The 15,634-nt window shown below is 38.6% G+C and overlaps 1 protein-coding gene across 6 annotated transcripts in view; it reads right to left on the bottom strand.

The window, feature by feature from the left end:
• Positions 1-15,634, bottom strand: part of ESR1 (estrogen receptor 1) — a 381,963-nt gene that overhangs the window by 48,616 nt on the left and 317,713 nt on the right. Inside the window, exon 7 of one of the 6 annotated variants that reach the window (XM_045865764.3) lies at positions 4,823-7,826. The exons of the other annotated variants lie outside the window; for them this stretch is intronic. Within the exon in view, the coding sequence (XP_045721720.1) occupies positions 7,595-7,826 (232 nt within the window). The 3' untranslated portion in view covers positions 4,823-7,594. Of the gene's footprint in view, positions 1-4,822; positions 7,827-15,634 lie in introns of those variants that run through there. 6 annotated transcript variants of the gene reach the window in all.

Genomic DNA, 15,634 nt, shown 5'->3' with positions numbered 1-15,634 from the left:
GTTGGGAAAGGGGCTGAGACAGGCACAGAAGCACTAGCAGGAAGCACTGATAGCTCACCAAAAGGACCTGCTGCTCCACACTCACTACAGATGTGGCCAAGAAGGATAATGGAAAGAAAGAACATCCCAGAAAGTGAAGCCAGGGTGCGTGGAGAAGAGTGGAAAGCTCCTTCTTCCTAGAGAACAGATTCAGGGACTAATCAAAGAACTTTCAGGCTCCCACCCATAGAAGCCTCTTCTTTCTGCCCACTAGGACGTCACAACTGCTGTGTGGGAGGGACACTGACTATTCCCTCCTCCCTTTTTCCTCAGTGGGAGTTTTTACTACAGTTTTTTGCCCTTGCTCCAACACTGGATATTGAGTGTATCTGTGGGGTAAGGCTGCCAGACCAGGAGGAGTCACATCCATGCTCCATGGAGTGGACTGCACATCACTGAGAAATCTTTCAGTGGATAGACTTGGAGCTGGACTGTTTCCCTAGGGAAGGGGCAGTATGTGTTCTATGTGTGGGAGGAATGGATATTTGGTGACTGGAAGTGAAGACTGACAAAGACTGCTGTATTCACCAGAATGCATTTCCTTTTTCTCCTGCATTTCCTCCTAGACAACATCTCCCAGCCTCCCTTACAGTTAAGAGTGGCCATGTGGCGGGGCACCTGGGTGGCTCAGTCAGTTAGGCGGCTGCCTTCGGCTCGGGTCATGATCCTGGGGTCCTGGGATCGAGCCCTGCGTCTGGCTCCCTGCTCGGTGGAGAGCCTGCTTCTCCCTCTCCTTCTGCCTGCCACTCTGCCTATTTGTGCTCTCTATCTATCTGTCAAGTAAATAAATAAAATCTTTAAAAAAAAAAAAAAGAGTGGCCATGTGGCTGGATTCTGCCCAATGAAACATGAGTGGAAGTGACTGACAACACTTCTGTGATGAAATAGGGAAAAAACAGGTTTGCCTTTCCCAGTCCTCTTCCCCATCTGCGGCCCAAATGAAGAGCATTCCTAGGACCTAGTAGAGGGCCAAACCAAAAGTTAGAAGGATCCTGGTCTCTGAATGAGAAGATCACCTATCAAGATGCCTACACTGGACAATGACCTGAGTAAGAAATAAATTTTTGTGTGTTGAGCAGCTGAAATTTTAGGGATATCTGTGGCAACCTTTAGCCTGAACCCCGTGACATAGAAGAGATGCATGAGTCTGATTACCCCCGGCCCCAACTCACCCCTGACACACAGACACACTTAGGATGCAAAGATATACTTATCTTCTGTAAACATGGCTACTGACTGATCAAAGGGATATAAGAAATGTATTCTCTGGCACCTTGCTGTATAGATTCTAATCATTTCCAAGTGGCATGATTAGGAAAGATGTCAATGAGTATATGGCATTTGATGTAGGTCTCCAAGGATAGATTGAGTAGGAGGAAGAATATTCCAGGCAGATTAAATGGTATCAGTAAAATTTGACAGGTGGGAATGATGATAGAGTGATGAGGAATCCAGCTGGTAGAGTTTGGTATTTGTAAGGAGAGAGACTTAGAAAGAGCTTAGTCAGCATGTGGAATGGTTAATAAAAGGCTTAAGAAATACTATGTAAGGAAAGACTATGAAAAGCTTATCAGTAGGTGACATGATCAAGTAAGTGCTTTGTTATATTTAATTTGGCTTCGGTGTGCAGAGGAGAGTGAGGGAGAGAGGAGAGTCTGGAAAGAGACTGCAGGCATGAAGAAGGAAGAGAAGGCACAAAACAGTGACCATGGTTACAAGGATAAATAAGGGATATTTGGGAAATCTGCAAAGGAAGAATCAACAGACTTGGGTGAATGATCTACAGTATTGGGCAAAGAAAGGAAGAATTTAAAGACACCTTTGAAATTGTATGCCAGAATGACTGGAAAGATGATGAAAGAAATAGAAAAAATAGCAGAAATAAAGAAACTCTGAGGATTTATCATATGCCAGTAGAAGAAAAAGAAATTCCCTTGAAAAATATGGAATTTAAAATTTCTCAGGACTAAGTAGAGATGACACGCAGGAAATTGAAAATGTCTGAAACTTGGAGGAGAGACCAGATTAAATATATGAATTTGGACTAGTTTATTCCACTTCTGATGGTGGGCATCTTTTCAAATCAGCACATCAAAATATATCTTACCTTTTAAATGAGTGCCTAGTATTTTACTGTATTCATATTTTAAGTGCTCCCCTACCTACTGATAGGCATTTATACTCTTTTCCATTTTTGGCTGCAGCAAACAATGTGCAATTATCATGCTTGCACACATATTTTCCACACTTGCAAAAGTGAACAGAAAAAATTCTGACTCATGTAATATCAGAGTCAAGTAGTAAAAACATGTAAAATTGTAACAAGTATTGCCAAAATGCCTTCCAAAAATAGTTGTACTAATTTGCAATGCCCCAAACAGAGCATGAAAATGTCTGAAAATAGAGATTTTGGAGGTATCTCAATAGAGATGGTTAAAACTGGGAAAGGGGGGCATGTGGATGGCTCAGTCAGTTAAGCGTCCAACTCTTGATTTTGGCTCAGGTCATGATCTCAGGGTCCTGGGATGGAGCCCCATGTCAGTCTTCCTGTGGATTGTGGATTCTGCTTGTGGATTCTCTCTCTCCCTCTGCCTCTCCCCCTACCCCTGCTCTCTCTCTCTATCTCTTTGTCTTTCTCAAATAATAAATAAATAAATCTTAAAAAATTAAAAAATAAAATAAAACTGGGAAAGGGAGTGAGCTTATCATAGAAAGTGGAGAGACAGACAGACAGATGGAGAGACAGAAGAAACAGGCAGAGGGAGGAAACGGGAGCAACAACATCTCTGGTGTGGAGCCAAAGTTGAACCAGTCAAAAGAAGGAATGGTCAGAGAAGTGACAGGTCAGGAGGGACCACAATGTTGAAAGTTAGATGGTGGCCAGGAAAAGGTATGCAGTGGGATAGATGACAGAGACGGAAGGAGAGAGACATGGAAAATCAAGGAGTGCAGACTTAATGTCATCACAGGAGAAGGAATATATTTTTCTAAACTGAAGAATAAGAGAAGAAATAATGTGAAAAGAGAGAAACTCTGCAGTTACTGTTAGAAATAGTATCACTTTAAATTGTTTAGTAAATAGGAAGTGATATTAGTTGCAGAAAATATGAGAAGGTAGATTGAGGTTGAACACTTTGGGACATGGGAGGAAACTGAAACACTGTTAGGGCCCTGTGATTGGTTAAAGCTTAAGAATGCCGTTGGAGGGGCGCCTGGGTGGCTCAGTCGGTTAAGCGTCCGATTCTTGGTTTCAGCTCAGGTCATGATCTCTGGGTTGTGACACTGAGTCCTACATTGGGCTCCTCACTCAGTGCAGAGTCATCTTGAGATTTTCTCTCTCCCTTTCCCTTTGCCCCTCCCCCCACTTGTGCACAGGCTCTCTCTCTTTCTAAAATAAATAAAATCTTTAAAAAAAAAAAAAGCCTTTGGATTTCTGGCCCTTGTCCAATCTTCTCAAGGCCATTTCTTACTGCCTGCCTTGCAGTTCACACTGCACAACACTTCTGATCATGTGCAGATGATCCAAAGCATTTGGATTGTCATCTCCATCCCACCCCTTCCTGCCCTTGGATTTTCTTTCTCATCTTTCAAGGCTCAGATAGGTATCTCCTCTTCTGGGAAGGCTTCCCTGACAGCCTACCATTCTCTACTGTGTTATATACTCTTCCTCTGTGATCTGAGAGTTTCCTTTATATCAGTGGTCAGCAAATGCTTTATGTAAAAGACCAGAGGGTAAATATTTCAGACTTTATGAGCAATACAGTCTCTGTTGCATTGACTCAACATTTTTTATGGTGAAAGCAGCCACAGACAACATGTAACCAATGAGCAAGATTGTGTCCCAATGAAACTTTATTTACAAAAATAGTAGCAGAGTGGATTTAGCCTATAAGCCATGCTTTGTTCATGCCTGATATATACATTGTTATACACTCAATGAATTTATTGAACACCAACTATGTGCCCATTTGGGTGGTAAGAATGTAACAATGAGCAAGAAAAGAATGTGCCTGCCTCAAAAGAACTTACAATCTACTTGGGAGGCAGATAGTTACAAACAAAAAGAAGAAAAAAGGAGTAATTCAACAAAATTTTAATTAGTGGCATGAGGGGGGGGGAGGAAAACTAGGTGCTAGGGGAGTGAAAATCAGGGAGCCCTATGTGGGAGAGAAGTCTGAGATGGCTGCAGGACATACTAATAGATCTCAGAGACCCGGAGCTCAGAAAAACCTTTGAGTCTGGAGATTCAGTTCTGGGGACTGCCACTGCAGAGTGTCTGAGTGCAGAGAGAGAGGAGCAGACAGCATTGTGGGGGAATACTGCCTAAAAGGAAGACAGGTCTGTGCAACACACACAAGAGGACCAGTGGGGAAGATGAAAAAGAACCAGGGAGGAAGGTATCAGGAAGTACTGAATGATCTCTACATAATAGGTTAGAGAAGTTGAGGAAGATGAGCATGGATTGGGGCCAGATCAAGATGGTATCCTGGCTTTTTCTAGCAGTGTTGCGTAGCCTGGGGATGAAAAGGAAGAAAGTATATGGTGGAGGGGGCCCAAAGTAGGAAGACTGACTCTTTAGGCATGGAGAATAGTTGAGGGGACAGAGATTCCAAAAGATAGTTTTGCAGTGACTGATTATGGGGCTTAGGATGGACCAGAAGGAAAATGAACTCAGAAGAATGTTTGTAATCAAAGCATAGGAGGTATTAAGTGTCAAAGATAAAGAAAAGGTCCAGTAGGAATAAGGGCTAGAGGAGTAGGAGCTACAGAGAATATACCCTGGAGAGGGAGCTTCCAATTTAAGATACTACTGGTTGTAGAGTTTCCAGGGGGTGGCATCCCCTAAAGTAGAGAGGAAACCAAATAACGGAAATGTAGAACCTTAAAAACACTGAGACCAATGCTCCTGTCACTATAACAAAGTACAATAGTAAGTAGCTGATTAAGAATTGACAAAAGATCTCATTTTAAAATATTCCCAGGACCCATTGGTTTTTGTTTTTGTTTTGTTTTGTTTTCAATTTTTTTTAATTAACATATAATGTATTATTTGTTTCAGGGGTACAGGTCTGTGATTCAACAGTCTTATACAATTCACAGTGCTCACCTCCCAGGGCCCATTTATTTCTGACTCTTCAAAGACCTCCCAAGTGTGAGGTCTTTTCCTTGTAAGACTATTCTGAACAAGTGCAATGATCTGAAGGCTGCAAGAATATGCCCAGGAAATTCATTAGGAGAGCTTCTATCTCTCATGTCCAGCCTTCCCTCTGCTCAACTGTCAACATGCAAACCTCGTGATGTTGAGCCAAATTCTGTGCTTTCTATGTTAGCGTACTTTAACTATCACAGGCTATATGTCAAGGCAAATGAGCTAAAAACATGATAATAACTAGCAAAAGATGTTGTTCCTCTTAGGAAGGGTACTGTTTCGATAGAGAATTACAGGAGAAAATGGAATAAAATGAAAACCAATAAGGCAAATCTTAAGAATATGGCCAGAAGATCATCCTCTTAGAGTGCTTCTGAGAAAGGGAGCTAAAAACCTTGTTGTATGACTCATAGAAGGATTGGATTTCAAGGGGAAATGAATTTGGGTCCATTTCCTTGAGAAGAGTTGTTATGAGACCAAAAGTCAGGGCTATCTTCACTGAGTGTTTGAGGAATAAATGCATGGAGCAATTTAGCTGCATTTTAGAAATGTAAAGTTCTCAGAAGCCACATTCCAAGTGAAGCAGAGCTTGCTGAAGAAGTTGAGAAATGTGACTCTAAACAGAAAATTTACAGCCCTCTGCCTTTCCTAGCTTAAATCCTTATTTAGCTTTGTTGCTGTTGCTATTTTCATTTGACACATAACCCAACAACACTGGTGCCCAGTAAATGGACTTTCAATGAAAAGGAGAGAAAAGCCAAAAAGATCCTTTTAGGATAAAGAAGACCACGCTCATTGCAATCAAAGAAAGGGGTGAGTATTTCCCTCAGGCAGTGTCCTCAGGATATTTTTAGCTCAAGGAAAAAGTCACTCTCCTTCAGAGACTTGCCTTGCTGAGGTATTAACTCACCGATGACAGCAGTGTGGAAGTGGTTGCTAGTAATTTCTAGGCCACCCACACACATCTAACTCCATACCCAACTTCTCCCAGAATGAAGGCCCTACCCATGCCCCCTACTCACAGGGCCTGAAGGATCCTCATTTCCTCCTCCTCCCTCTCAAAACCAGTCTCCAAGGTGGGCTCCAGTTTTGCAAAAGTTGTTGGGAGCCTCCCTTCAATCCTGGTGACAGGGTACAGAGAACTGATACACCTATCGCTCACCCAGAAGGATTCAGACCCTCTTTGTTCATGCCAGTGCAAATGGCGGTCATGAAAATTATATAGGAAACGTGAGCTTGACCTACCTGAGAGACATGTCAGGATATTAGCTTCCAACACTTAGTCATCTAATGTCCAATTATCTTGATTAAGCTATCTGTCATACAGGAGTAAGACTCTAGGCAACTCTTTGCTATTTACCTTTCTCACATCAGGAGGCTGATAGTCAAAAGAGTTTTTAAGCCAAGAGATATTTTCTAATAAATAGAACAAGCCTTAACTTGCACTCTTTTCATATACTTTTGGGTGCTAAAGTGGCAAGAAAGGAGATTAGAGTTGGTTATCACGGATGCTTCTGTCAGAATGTGTAAAACACACTTCTGTGTTTGAATGGTTTGTCAAAGGAAGATGAAATTCTTTACTTTTATAATGATCCACTTGAGTTTGCTTGTTCTGCGTGTACAGTTTAAGAGCTAAAGGAGGTCCCCAGAAAAAAATTCTCTAATGGTTGTGTCTACTGAAATGTCTAGCTGAAAAGAGATTCAATCAATCTTTTAAGATACCTGCATCAAGTATGTAAAACATAAAGAAGAATACCTCAGTTATTCACTTTTCATTTGGATGTTTTGGAATTATACAAACAAGGCAATTAAGTAGTTGTTCTCCACTGTACTTCGAGGAGCATATTCTGTTAATGGGAATGAAGGCAAACCAATGAACAGAGAGAGTGCTATGCTTGGATGTGAGAACAGGATCTCTGCTTTGGATAAGCCATTTGTTGTTTCTCCATAACGAAAGTACGATTAACACCTCATGTCTTCATTAACCCAATTTTAGTTGTGCACTATTTTTTGAGTCCATTATATATATCAGACTCTGTGCTTGACACTAAAAACTCAAAGATCAATTTCATTCATGTATTCCTTTATTCATTCAGTAAATATTTATTGAGTCAGAATCTACGGTTAGAGTCACTAAGATAGGTGTTGAGGGTGTAACAATGAGCAGAACATTGCCCTCCTGCAGTACACAGCTTGGTAAGGTAGACAGATATTAAACACACACAAAAAACAATAAAATAAAACTATTAATTGCTATAAATGCCAAGGAGGAAGAGTATGGGGTCAGATGAGAGAGTACAACTGGGCAACTATGTGAGATAAGGGGAAAGGCCTCTCTGAGGAGGCGACATTTAATCTGGAGCCTGAAGAACTAGCAATTTAGATGGGACAAGAACTGGCAAGAGTCTACCAAGGAGAGTGACTTGTGTGTAGGTTTTGGAAGCAAGAAAATGCTTGATGAGTTTGAGAAACTAAGAGAAGTTCAACATCCTGAAACTCTGGAACTCGGTGGTCCCAGGCACAAGTAGTCCTGGATGAGACTGAAGAAGCAGCCGTGGAAACAGGGCCTCCGGCTTTGAGCAGCAAGGTGGTCTTCATCCCCAGGCCAAAAGAGGCCATGGCACTTTCATGAGAATTCCTGAAAGAATTTAAGAAAAGGGTGACCAAGATTTGTGTTTTCCAAAGATGAGACTCATAGGGGTGGGGGGATGTGATATTGTCCCAAGTCTCTATAGCAGGAAGAAAATAAAATTCACATTTCTTAACCCAGTCATCCCAGTTGCAAAAGTTCTTATGCACACAAAAACCAAACAAAATACACCACAATCAGTCATGGCCATTTGAAGGGCCTACGAAAACACAATGCTTTTCTTTCTTTCTTTCTTTTCTTTCTTTCTTTCTTTCTTTCTTTCTTTCTTTCTTTCTTTCTTTCTTTCTTTCTTTCTTTCTTTCTTTCTTTCTTTCTTTCTTTCTTTCTTTCTTTCTTTCTTTCTTTCTTTCTTTCTTTCTTTTCTTTCTTTCTTTCTTTCTTTCTTTCTTTCTCTCTTTCTCTCTTTCTCTCTCTCTTTCTCTCTTTCTTTCTCTCTTTTTCTTTCTCTCTTTCTTTCTCTTTCTTTCTTTCTCTTTCTTTTCTTTCTTTCTTTCTTTCTTTCTTTCTTTCTTTCTTTCTTTCTTTCTGTCTGTCTTTCTTTCTTCCTTCCTTCCTTCCTTCCTTTTTTTTTTTTAACATAAAACCTTAATCCATTCACCATCCTTTAAGACAAATGACACATATCCAATATAGAATGTTGGAATTCCAATGACTAAATCAGAGACCTAGAATTCTCACAGGGATCCTAGCCACTCATTCAGTTGGGATTTATCAAGCTCTTATTCAGTCCCAAGCAGTTTGCAAGTTAGTCAAAGCCCCTACTTTCCTGAAGCTTCCACTCAAGTGGTAGAGGCAGAAAACACTCAAATAAATACAATAAGATAACCTCCGATTGTGATAAGTGCTTTTAGGAATTAAAACAGGGAACCCAGGCGAATTGGTAGAGGGCCACCTTTGCTAGCTTGTCCTTGAGGAGGTGGCATGGAACCGAGGCCTGAGTACAAGATGTTTTGAGGCAATCCAGACTCCATTTTTAGAAGAGAAATGTTTCATGTTTTTCATTAGGGTAAGAAATAGAACAAGGTAGTTATTTTAATGGTTGGTTTTAAGGTTAGGAAAAACTGTCCTGGCTTTGAAATCCAATAAGGAAGAGCAGCAAATGCAAACCATTTTGCCAAACAATCCAAGAAACTTGAATTAAAAAAGTAGAATCAGAAGTGACCTGAACACTATCTTCCTCTTAGAATCTCAGGCTTTTCATACTGAAATTGGAACTGCAATCATTAAGAGAGGCTTCCCCTTGAAGCCAATTCACAAACTAGGCCCATGAACAGAGTCAACAGAAGATACCAGGACTTCTTAGCTCACATTTGAAACAATCCTGTTTCAACTGAGTATCGCTCTTTAATGTTTACCGTTCTTTTGGAGTTCTTTTGTTTCCTTCATCTTTTTTGTCTTTTCTTTTATTATCGACAATCTTTGCCTTGAGTTCACCATGTAATTTCTATTTTCCAATAACTTCATGTAACGCTTCTAAATCTAAGTTTTAATCAGATAAAAATTTGGACGTAAAACAAACATATCTATTTGAAGAAGGGCAAGTGAGACTGAAAGCTGTTTCCAATATGGTGGGGGGAGTGGATATGTGTCTGCCAAGTTACTGGCAGTTTTTTCTTGTAGCTCTCACATTTAGGTGCTCAGAGAAGTGTATTTTTAAATTTTTCTTTCGATTTTTCTAAAATCTGAAAAATGTAGTCATCTTGCACTGTGCAGCAACAGGTGTGTCATGTAACTAGTAAAGAGCACTGTGCCAGGAAAAGTGGACTTGTATTCTTGGCCCCCCCTCTGTCAGTAAATGGCTGTGTAACCCTTAGGCAAATCTCTTAACCCCTCTCGCTGTGTCTCTCTCTGTCAAATAAATAAATAAAACCATTAAAAAATAAATAAAAATAAAAAAAATAAAGTGGCACCCTTATTAACTAAAATATGTGACACTCCAATTATAAAACAGAATAAAGTACATCTGCTTTGGAAGAACTGTGAGTATGTCCCACAGACCCACTCCTTCCTTCCTTCCTTCAAGACCACCCCTTGGTCATCTCCTTGGAAAGAACCATGGAAGACAATTTGAAGAGCACCACCCTAAGCCTCAAAAGCTATTTCAGTTCTTTTTTTTTTTAATCATTTTTTTAATGTTTTATTTATTTATTCATGAGAGTCAGAGAGAGAGAGAGAGAGAGAGGCAGAGGCAGAGGGAGAAGCAGGCTTCCCACTGAGCAGGGAGCCCGATGTGGGACTCGATCCCAGGACCCTGGGATCATGACCTGAGCCGCAGGCAGACGCTTAACCATCTGAGCCACCCAGGCGCCTGCTATTTCAGTTCTTAAATAATGATTCAGTGACTTTGTAAGAGCAAATGAAGTAAGTCTCAAAAATCATACCTAATACACTCAAGATTTTATAGATTTACTAACATCTACAAAAGGGTAAAAGTATTTATTTACTCATTCTCTTGAATTACCATGCTCCACTTTTGGTGACCAAACTTCTTAAGATACTGTTACTCTTAGCACCAACAAAATCTCATAGATTAGGCCATGATGCGATTAGCTCTACTACCAAGCCTAACAATAATGACACAATAACAGTAAAAGCTAACATTTATTCTCTTCTTACTGCGTGCTAATAAGCATGGTCCAAGCACTTGACATCCACTCACTGAATCCTCATCAAGCTCCATGAAAAAGATACTATGATTACAGAAAAAGAAATTGAAGCACAAAGAAGTTAAACGACTGCCCCAAGTCACAGGTTGTTGGTAGAAAATCTGCAGTCTGGCTTCAGAGCTGGGCTCTCAGACATCACACAGAATAGCCCCCTCCACAACCATCCCCTTCTCCAGCTGGGCTCATGTTCATGTGCCTTTCCTCTCTATTGGGCCCTACCTCAAGCTCAACCCTCCTAAAAGGCCTCTCAGGGACCCTCCTCACACACATATCTATGTATCTGAACGTGAGTGTGGAGAACCATGCCCTGGTTGATCTCCAAGCTACTGCTGTGCTAAGACTTTGAAGATTCCTACAACTCTCTTCTCTTTTTTAAGCAATGCAGTCTAAGAGAGGGAAAGGTAATAGTTGGTGAATGCTTATTAGAAACTAATATAAAAATTATGAAAATTTCACTGAGTCTCATTAACAGCAAGGCTCAACATCATCTATGTGACCTCAAAGGCCAGGTGAACCTGTTCTACTCCAAGCAGAGTCATGTGGATGGCACTTTCAGGAAAGAAATGAGAGATGATCTATGTGTCCTTTATGCGTAAATGTGTCTTTCTCATCACTTTTATTCTAAAGGGCAACGTTCTGGCCTTTGTTTTCTTGTTCATTTGTTTTCATGCTATCTTCCTCTCTTTCATTTTCTCTTTCTCCCCTTATTAAATATTTCCAAAGCTTCAGGCCACAATACATGTAGAAATTATACCTTTAGTCTAACAGAATAACACTAAACTGGGCATTACTCTATGTTACCAGAAACTTCTTTAAGAAACTAAAGTAGGGATTGGAGTATAATCCTATCATTTCATCAGTGGTTGGCACTACAACATATTGTTCTGGAAACAACTGGTCAACAAAACTTGAGCCCATTCCTGGGCTTTTAGAAAAACATTTTTCTCCTTTCTTGCCCTACCCGTGTATTCCCAAGGACTTGGTGCTGCACTCTGACCCTCCGGGGCCTCAGTGATAGTTAAAATTGATTCTAAACCAAGGTAAACAGGGTTCCTCCCAAGGGCCTGGAGAGCTCCAGTCTGCAGAAACTAATGAAGCCCTTGAAGTAGCCAGCTTCTCTTCCACCCACACTTTATTGAAATGCTTTTGAGTCTTATTGTGTTGTAATTACATACTATAGAAAACTCTACCAACATCTATTTCAAGGATTGGGCCCATGACTCTTACTAAAACATTTCAATTCCATTTTCCTGAGCATACAATCTCTAAATGCATCTGTGAGGGCCCTCCACAAGTATTTCCATTTCACATTTCAGAGAACTTAAAGTGGTGCCCATTCCTGACTTAGCTGACGGTGGATGCAAAGGGAAGGCTGCTGAGGCTGTCTGGGTTGTTCTCTCTTTCCTTATATTGTCAGTGTCGTATTTAAGCCAAACAAAAGGATCTTAACAACATGTATGTTTCAAAAAGTGTAATAAAAAATGAATATCCATTTCTCTACAACCTACTTTCTTTTTATTTTCTTTATAAAATGCGTTCATTGCAGAGAGAGCCACTTTTTCAATATTTCTTTTACAGCTAGTACTTTTTGTCTTTTTTCAGACATAAGGCCCAACCCTGCCATAGACTTTTTCTTACATTTTCTTATAAAAGTTCTAGCTTTGAGTCTCAATTAAGTCCTTCATTCATCTGGAATTAATTTTTTCACATGGTAGGAATTGGGATCCGATTTATTTATTTTTCTACATAGATAACCGGGTGTCCCAAGACCATTAATGTAATGGTTCCTCTTTTCCCTCCAAATCTCATTGTTCCCTCTATCATAGGTCAATTGTTCTTAAATGTCAGTTTCTGAACTCCCTTTTCTATTTCATTAGTCAATGTGCTTATTTATATGCCATACCACATTGTCTTAATTATAATAGCTTTATGACTTTATAGCTTAGTTATTATGGTTTTTTACCCAACTTTCCCATCTTAATCTCAGCCTTCAGAAGCATTTAGGCTATACTTGGTCTTTGACTTCTACCACATACATTTTACAAGAAACCCAGAATTTTGCTTGGAAATGCACTGAATTTATAGATTGATTTGTGGAAAATTGATACATTTTCAATAATAAAACTTCTTAGCCATAAACATGGCATAGCTTTCTTTTTAATGCTCTATATTCCTAATGTCTTCAATAGAGGTACCTAATTGTCTCTATAGAGCTCCTGCCCTTTCTTTATTAAATTTATTCCAAAAGGAGCACCTGGGTGGCTCAGTCGGTTGAGAGTCAGACTCTTGGTTTTAGCTCAGGTCATGATCTCAGGGTCGTGAGATCAAGCTCGCATCAGGCTCCACTGAGTGCGGAGTCTGCTTAAGAGATTCTCTCTCTCCCTCTCCCTCTCTCTCTGCTCCTTCCCCCACTCACGCTCTCTCTCTCTCTCAAATAAATAAAATCTTTAAAAAAAAAGTATTCCAAATTACATTATAGTTTTTGTTACTACTATAAAAAGTATATATAATTTATAAATTAAAGTATATCTAAGTATATATTTAATTATGCATCTGATTATGTAATATTTAATTACATATATGTATAATATATTATGTATGTATATATACTAATTTTGTATTTGTTGCTGGTATAAAAAATAGATTTGGTTTTGTATGTTGTATGTTGATTAAGTGGATCTTATAAAGATTCTGCTGGAATTGAATAACAGAAAAATAGCAAAACAAGCTCTTATCTAACAATGTTTTATACCAGATATATCAAGTCTGTCTAAATTGCTCATGGCAAAAAAAGGGAAAAACAAAAATAGAAACCTGGAATTTTTTATTTTATGGGATGCAGCTGCTAAAGGACGGAAGCTAATCTCATAGACTTTTTATCTACAGAAATACTAACAAAATACAGAAAGTGAGTAGCATGGCCCATCTTTAGCTTGTATCCTTTGCTAGTTGTTAGTAAAAACCTGGTGTTTGGAGTGAGATCTATGATTTAGTGGGGTCTGCTTTGACAATTCAGCTCTTTGTGCTACTGCTATCCACAAAGTAAGTGAAAACTGTAGCCTTGTATTTCAGAATTAAAAGTACTGAGGAATATGGTAAAATCTTTGAATAGTTGCACATATTGGAAACAGAAAATACAGAAATGATATGGTCAGGCAACAGAAACAAATAAAACAAAACTGAGACATTTTTAAAATAAATCTGAAAATCAAGGAAAAACATTCAGAAGCAGACTAAATTAGACAGGACATAACAGCAAATAGGCTTTATGGACAACATGGTGTGGGAGACAAAGGATGCAAAGATAAAGAGTAAAGAAAAACAATAAAAGGATTTAAGAGAAAGTCATAAATATAAAGTACAGGTTAAGGGTATCCTTTGTGTGTGGGAAAACTGACCTAAAATGGTCAGCAAAGAGATATAGCTTAATAAGATTACTAAAATTTAAGTCTATGGGGGCAAAAAAAACCACCAAAAAACAAACAAAAAAAAAACCTGTAGCATTCAGACAGAGTCCAAATCACTAATAAGGAAAAAGAAAATCAGACTACCATCCAGCTTCTTGCCAGCAACATTTCATACTAGAAAACAATGGAGCAATCATTTAAAAATACTTGAGGAAAAATGTGAGCCAAAGACTTTGTATATAGCCAATCTTTCCACATAAAGGACACAGAAAAACAATTATAAACATTTTAAAACTAAAAAAAAGCATCCCCATGAACCTCTCTTGATAAATGAAGCGCCAGACAACCAAAACAAAAACAAAAACAAAAAACAAAAAAAAAACACAGAGAAAGATTAGAAAACCATCAGCATATGGTCTGAGGGTAGACATTAAGTATGTTAAAGATAGAGTTAACACTAAAAATTGGGGTTCAGTGCTATAAAAAAGAGCATCTAAGTATTATAAGCTGTAACAGTGTATAAAAATACAAGTGATAAAAATAAGATGAAAAAGGAAGAGTCATAGAAATTATTAGCTAATGATTACCCCATAGGTATTGGCTGAATAAACTGATAATACTTGTCTCCAATAAATCAGAAGCTGAAGTATACCTAACACTGCAAAGTTTAACACAAAAATAACCCTAGTGGCTAAAATTCCAGGGTGGTTGAGGATGTTAAGTTTCCAGCTAACTTCACTACCACTCATGGTAGGAAATACACGGTTTATAAAGGAAGAACTGACTAAATAGATGTAAATCCAGCAACCAAAACAAAAATAAAAAGACTTAACAATAAAAGAAAATGGACAAATAAAAATAGCAAAAAGACCATTTAATATGTGGGAAATACAAAATAACAGAATTTAAATCAAACATAAAGTTTGTATCAATAAATATAAATTGGGTTTACTCACCTATTAAAGAATATTCCCAGATTAGCTAATAAAGTAAAATTCAATTATAGACCATACAAAACAGAGACCTAAAGCAAAGGTATTCAGATATGAAAAATAAAGAATGAGAAAAATATATTAAGTAAGTGAGAATAAAAAGAAACCAGGGGTCATGATCTTGACATTAGATGGTAAAATTCAATCCAGAGAAAAGGTAAAATGAATAAAAAACTTTGCAACACAAAAATCTATAATGGGCAATAGAGCTAAAGCAAATATAAGTATGTATGCATTAGATATAACAGGTCATAGATTTCCATTAAGCAGAAATTACAGAATATATTACTTCTCAAACTCAACACCCAAAAAACAAATAACCAAGTCAACATATTATTTCTCAAACTCAACACCCAAAAAACAAATAACCAGGTCAAAAAATGGGCAGAAGACATGAACAGACACTTCTCCAAAGAAGACATACAAATGGCTAACAGACACATGAAAAAATGTTCAACATCATTAGCCATCAGGGAAATTCAAATAAAAACCTACAATGAGATACCACCTTACACCAGTTAAAATGACAAAAATTAACAAGGCAGGAAACAACAAATGCTGGAGAAGATGTGTAGAAAGGGGAACCCTCTTACACTATTGGTGGGAATGCAAGTTGGTACAGCCACTTTGGAAAACAGTGTGGAGGTTCCTCAAAAAATTAAAAATAGAGCTCCCTATGACCCAGCAATTGCACTACTGGGTATTTACCCCAAAGACACAGATGTAGTGAA

Source organism: Mirounga angustirostris, unplaced genomic scaffold, assembly GCF_029215605.1.
Source record: "Mirounga angustirostris isolate CCGP_5_RB_7025 unplaced genomic scaffold, mMirAng1.0.hap1 SCAF_8, whole genome shotgun sequence".
Taxonomy (NCBI): domain Eukaryota; kingdom Metazoa; phylum Chordata; class Mammalia; order Carnivora; family Phocidae; genus Mirounga; species Mirounga angustirostris.
The sequence above is the reverse complement of the archived record's forward strand: the minus strand, read 5'-3'. Positions and strand labels throughout refer to the sequence as shown.